A 5,489-nucleotide genomic window follows, 5' to 3' on the forward strand; every position below is an offset into this window, starting at 1 on the left:
AAGCAAAGAAAAGCTTTGTATTTTATTAGTAAACCATTTGGGACCTTCTGGCCAAATCATGGCCAGAACTCCAGGCATATTTGTTTCTTCGTAAGTTGTGCTCGACACAAAACCTCRTGATACTCGTAACAGAGTAATGTAGTGATCCATGATGACACAAAGCACTGCTAATTTCTGAGAGTGTTTTTCCACTTTCAAAACAATGATATAATCAATGCAGAATAGGGTTTGGTTGCAGCCAYTGCCAATAATTTTATTGTTTTTGTTTTTAAGCAGTTGGCTGTAAACTCTTCTTTGGTGAATTCCATCCTTTTCGGTATCACTAAATATTAAAACAGCATCTGTATATTTTAGTTTGGAGTTAGATAGCTGAAGCAAAAACCAAACTGTGGATTTTTAATCAGTTTGATTTTACATTTTTGTATTTAAGATTGAAAAACAGAAAATAAAAACAATGGAGTTGTTTTCTTTTTGAGATTTTGTTTTGAAAGGGAAAAACCAAAGAGCAAACTAGACGGGCTATGAATTCTAGATCATCCTTATATTACAAGTGGTTCGAGAATATGGCTTCATTTGTATTGCAAATAAACACACACACACACACACACACACACACACACACACACACACACACACACACACACACACACACACACACAGAGAGAGAGAGAGATGATTACACAATTTCCTGCCCATTATGGCAGTGGGCAATTAGGATGCTTATCTGGACAAGGAAAACTCCAAAACAATACATTTATGCTCACTGACACAACAAATCATTTGCACAGATTCAAAATAACACTTCTTAAGCCCTAAAATTCATTTTATGTATTATTAAAAACTTTATTAATTTATTAACTTTTAATTTGAAGCTTATAGTGCACCATTTTTTTATTTCAGAGATCATTTTTTACATTGATTTAAGCTCCTCAGCTAAAAAATTCAAACATTTGTGGAAACAGTTCAGACATGAAGGTCTATCCTTACGTGTGCGTAGCTCAGGAAAAACAGCTGATTGTTGTTCAGTTCCACTCCTGGCAGCAGAGGCTCCTCCACACCTCCTCTGCTCTCATCCACCCACCGCCTGTAAGCCTACACACAATCACAGAAAGAAACATTTTCTCACCTTGACTTCCTAATGGGATGGGAATAAGTGAATCATGCTGAAGTGGGTGTAACTAATCATAGCCCTCTTTACTTTAATATACAATGGGTTAAAATGTCTGCTCTTAGGAAGGTCTATTAAGCAGCTCTTTTGATTATTCTCTTGAATTTACATACCCTGAATGCTTCTCTTATTCCCCCGTTGTCTGCTATGTTTTCTGCTAGTGTTCTCTTACCGCGCACCTGCAGCACAACACATTCATGTGTTACATCATTTTTAATTGCAGCCTTCTAAAATCATCATGTTATTTTCAGGGCATATTAATTTTACATTTCTGTAAAAAAAAAATAGGATTTGCCCCTTTACATATTTCTTCAGTTTTTGCTTMTTGCTTGTCAAACTTCCACATTTCAGACCATAACAGATAACTTGAGTAAATACCAAATGCTTAATGACTCACTGCGCCACAGTTAGTGGCAACAACCACAAGCAAGAATTTGCAATAGGTGGCAATAATTCTTRCACATTTACTCTAGATGTAGCAAGAAGTTCAAAAAAGTTTTGCTTTTGTGTCGTCAGTCAGGAGAAAACAATTTTTTCCAAAGTCGTGGGCATTATCAGATTATTTTTTAGTTTTTGATCAGTGTTGGTTTTGGCCAACTCTTCCATAGAGGCCATTTTCAACCTTTATCGCTTTCATAGGACTGAATCATAAACTTGACCTTAAATTAGGTCAGGCTTGCAGAGCTTTAGATGTTGTCCTGTGTTCTTTTAGAACCTCCTGGATAATTCGACAAGGCGCTCTTGGAGTAATGTTGGTTGACCGGTCACTCATGAGATAATTCATTATGATTCCATGTTTTTCTCCATTTGTGGATAACTTTTGGCWGTAATCAGGTCTGAGTGTGCATGCTTACTGTGGGGGGAGTCACAATGGAGATGGTGTCTCTCTTAATAAATTAATACATTTCWAAAAATATTGTAAAGCATGTAGCATTTGCATTTTATCTTTGTCTGATGTTGTAATTTCTTGACCGAAAACATTTTGTGGACCAAAAAAGAAAAACTGAAGAGATTTTTCACAGCACTGCGCAGTAACTTTACAAGCCTCAAACTTTATGTTTTCTCACATTTAATCCAGCTTGCTCCCAGTAGTAGTTGTTGTACTGATCAATCATACACTGAGTTTTCTCAGTGAACGCTGCTACAGAGGACGTACTCCACCACTGGTCCAGATTGCCATTTTTGTCATATTTGCGACCTGTTAGCAATCAATCAATCAATCAATCAATCAATCCATCCATCCATAAATAAATAAATAAATAAATACATAGCAGTAATTCACTGAGTTTTATTTCTCCTATGCTGTACAGACTTTTGTTTAAGTCATTGTTGTCTTTTGCTTTTACCGTTATTGTCAAAGCCGTGAGTTAACTCATGGCCAACTATCACCCCAATGGCACCATAACTTAAAGATCTGTGAAGCAAAATATTAGAATCATGATTATTCATGAACAGTACAAGGAAATAATACTGAATAAAACATAATTTTAAAAAGATGTGAAATTATTGTATCAAAGAAAATTATTTTAGACAGAACTAGAAGTTGCAAGATTAAAAACAATTAAAAATAAACAGGCAATCAATCGTTATCAAGTAGCTAACAAATTAGTTTTGTTTCTTTTTTGGTAACTAAATTTGATCGCATAGTGATGAAAGCCAAATGTTAAGAAAAGCTGCAATACAAAAGACCAAATGAAACATTAAAATGTTTTTAATAGATATTACAAACAAATGAACTTTCATGACATTAAAAACAAGTTCATGAAAGAGCATTTCAAGCTGTTTTACTATTTTGAGAGGTTCTTTTTTTCTAGCCTCTGTGGAGAATAAAGCATAAAATTCTGCCCTCTGGACAGGTTGAGTTTCTGCAGCTCATTTCAGAAAAATAAAGTCAGCAATTACTTTTACTGAGAAAAGTACACATAAAGGATTTTCTTTAGTCTAGTAGAGCATGTCCCATTTATTCAGTCTCACCTTGGATACTCTCTTCCCCAGAAGAAGGGTTTTTGAAGCTCTCCTGCAGGGAATCCTACAAAAAAAGTGTGGAAAATTACTTTAACAAATCTACTCTCCTCAACTCTAGATATTTTTGTTCTTAAAAGAAATCTTACATTTTCCAAAAACAAACAAAAAAAAAAAAGAAAAGAAAAAAATCGTCTGCATTTTAGAGAGTAACCAGATCTTACTGATTTGATTGGTTGATGAACTGTAGAATGCGTTAACGGTTGTTGGGTTTGTAAACCACCTGGGGATGAAAAAAAAGATAAATTAAATTTAGTAGGAGTGTGAAACACAACAACCCACACAGCGAGTACCGACTCACTCTGTTCGTGGGACGCTCCTTCTCAGCCAGTAGACATCAGACTGGGCAATAAACTTCAGCGTCTGCATCACATTACCGTAGTAATCCTTTTCACTGAAGTCCAGCTAAAACACGCATAAAAGTAAATGAGTTGATCTTTTTTTAATCAAAGTCCACCCTAACTTAACATGTGTTCATTTACTTCTCCTTAAGTGTTTTTTTATAGTGAACAAGTGGAAAAATAAATTTAGTTTTTTATAAAAAGCTAGAAGTCAGACAACGACTATAAAGTTTATCATATTTTTCTTTGAAAATGATTTCTTAAATATCCATCTGTGTTTTTTAAAGGTCTAAATTRAAACAAACAACATGAATAAAGCAAACAACAGTGCTTTATAATTACAATTGATCATCTTTCACTGGTGTCACACAAACCTGTTTCAGATCTTCAGAGAGGTAGGTATCATTCAAAATAAACTCTGGGTATCCAACCTTAGGCAGGACTGCATGAGCCTTTATAGTAAAAAATAATAATAATAATTACCGGTAAATAAATAAAATAAAAAGTTTGAAACACAAACTGTCATAAATGTTGTAATAAAATGTATTGAGTTAATTATGAGTGTGCTAAATTAATAAATTTGACAAAAGTTTACAGGTAATAGAGAGGTGACAATGATGTTTGTGTTTCTCAACAATGAGTTTGGAATGATACAGAAATGTAAGTCTTATATATATTGATGTGAACTCTTCTGTGAAGTTATAATACTTGTTATTTACAATTAATTTTTAGCTTTCATTTGATAATAGATAGCTCTTTTGACTCAGAGCTGAAGGCTAGTTTACCTTTTCTATGGCTCTCCTTTTAGTTTGTTGGTCCATCCAATCATTTTCCTTCTCCAGCATGTCAATAAATGCCCAACGAATGCCGTCTATTAGCTCCTCCATCTGAAATGTGAAYTTAAAGTGTGTGAACAACACAAATGATTACATTTATAATACAATTTGAAAAAAAAACCCATCTATACAGAAGAGTCGCTCACGCAATATAAAAAATAATTCAAAAATTAGTTAAATAAATCAATAAACGATGTGCTCAGTCTGAAGGTGACAACATTTCTTTAACACATATTTGTTATATCAACACACAAAACCCATTTTTGTCAATAATATCATATAAAGACCATACCCACCATGTGTTTCTTGTCCTCCTGGAAGTGGGCGTTGACAAAAAGGCGCCCGGTGGCGTAAGCCAGGGCGTTCTCAACATAGTTCACACACTTATCCCAGCGAGGGGTCAGAGAGGTGGTTCCAGTGGTGACCTGATGGGTGTGCAGAGGTCAAAGTTACAAGATGACGTCTCTACATTTAGAAACAAGCATTTAATTAGTAGTAAAAGTTTAGCAAAAGGTGGGAGCTCAGCTTCAGTCTATTCATGAGTCCAAATGAGAAAATTAACATCATAATGAGCAATTTACTTATGTGTTGACATTGTAAAAGTTCTGAACTGTAACTAAACTTTCACTAATTTCAAAAGACAACAGATTCAGTATGCAACAGTAAACCTAACAGCTCAATACAAACAAACCGAATGTAAATCTCATTGTAAAAAAGCTTCAACTACAACTTTTCAACTTTAACAGTTTCAGCTTCAACTCATAATTTATTGTGATATTTTTTTATTATTATTTTAATTGTCAGTATTGATGTGTCAAGTGCCATTTGTTTGGAAACAGCTTATTTAATATGAAAGTAGCCAGTTAAACAGAGCCATCTATTGGTGTGGTTTGTAATTGTAGTCACCATTTCCAGGACATTTACATCCAACTCAAAATAAAAGCTTCTTATGAGTAGATATTAAACATTGAGAATTAAGCTTAAAGCAATGAAAAAAAAGATTTTGGTACATTATATATAATTATATATACACAAAGTCAGGAGATTAATAATAAAATGCTCTACACTTTTTCACAAATAGTTTGAATCAGTAATCTTTACTCTTTACATGATACATTATGT

At 33.9% G+C, this 5,489-nt stretch overlaps 1 protein-coding gene across 1 annotated transcript in view; it reads right to left on the reverse strand.

The window, feature by feature from the left end:
* The window catches only part of phex (phosphate regulating endopeptidase homolog, X-linked), a gene marked incomplete in the record, with an annotated part of 20,323 nt that overhangs the window by 2,213 nt on the left and 12,621 nt on the right, over window positions 1-5,489 (reverse strand). Inside the window, 10 exon segments of the mRNA XM_014005374.1 lie at window positions 988-1,092; window positions 1,282-1,347; window positions 2,236-2,366; window positions 2,515-2,582; window positions 3,143-3,197; window positions 3,355-3,413; window positions 3,492-3,595; window positions 3,906-3,983; window positions 4,317-4,418; window positions 4,664-4,792. Coding sequence (XP_013860828.1) covers window positions 988-1,092; window positions 1,282-1,347; window positions 2,236-2,366; window positions 2,515-2,582; window positions 3,143-3,197; window positions 3,355-3,413; window positions 3,492-3,595; window positions 3,906-3,983; window positions 4,317-4,418; window positions 4,664-4,792 — 897 coding nt within the window.

Source organism: Austrofundulus limnaeus, unplaced genomic scaffold (assembly GCF_001266775.1).
Source record: "Austrofundulus limnaeus strain Quisiro unplaced genomic scaffold, Austrofundulus_limnaeus-1.0 Scaffold30, whole genome shotgun sequence".
NCBI classification, from domain to species: Eukaryota; Metazoa; Chordata; class Actinopteri; order Cyprinodontiformes; family Rivulidae; genus Austrofundulus; species Austrofundulus limnaeus.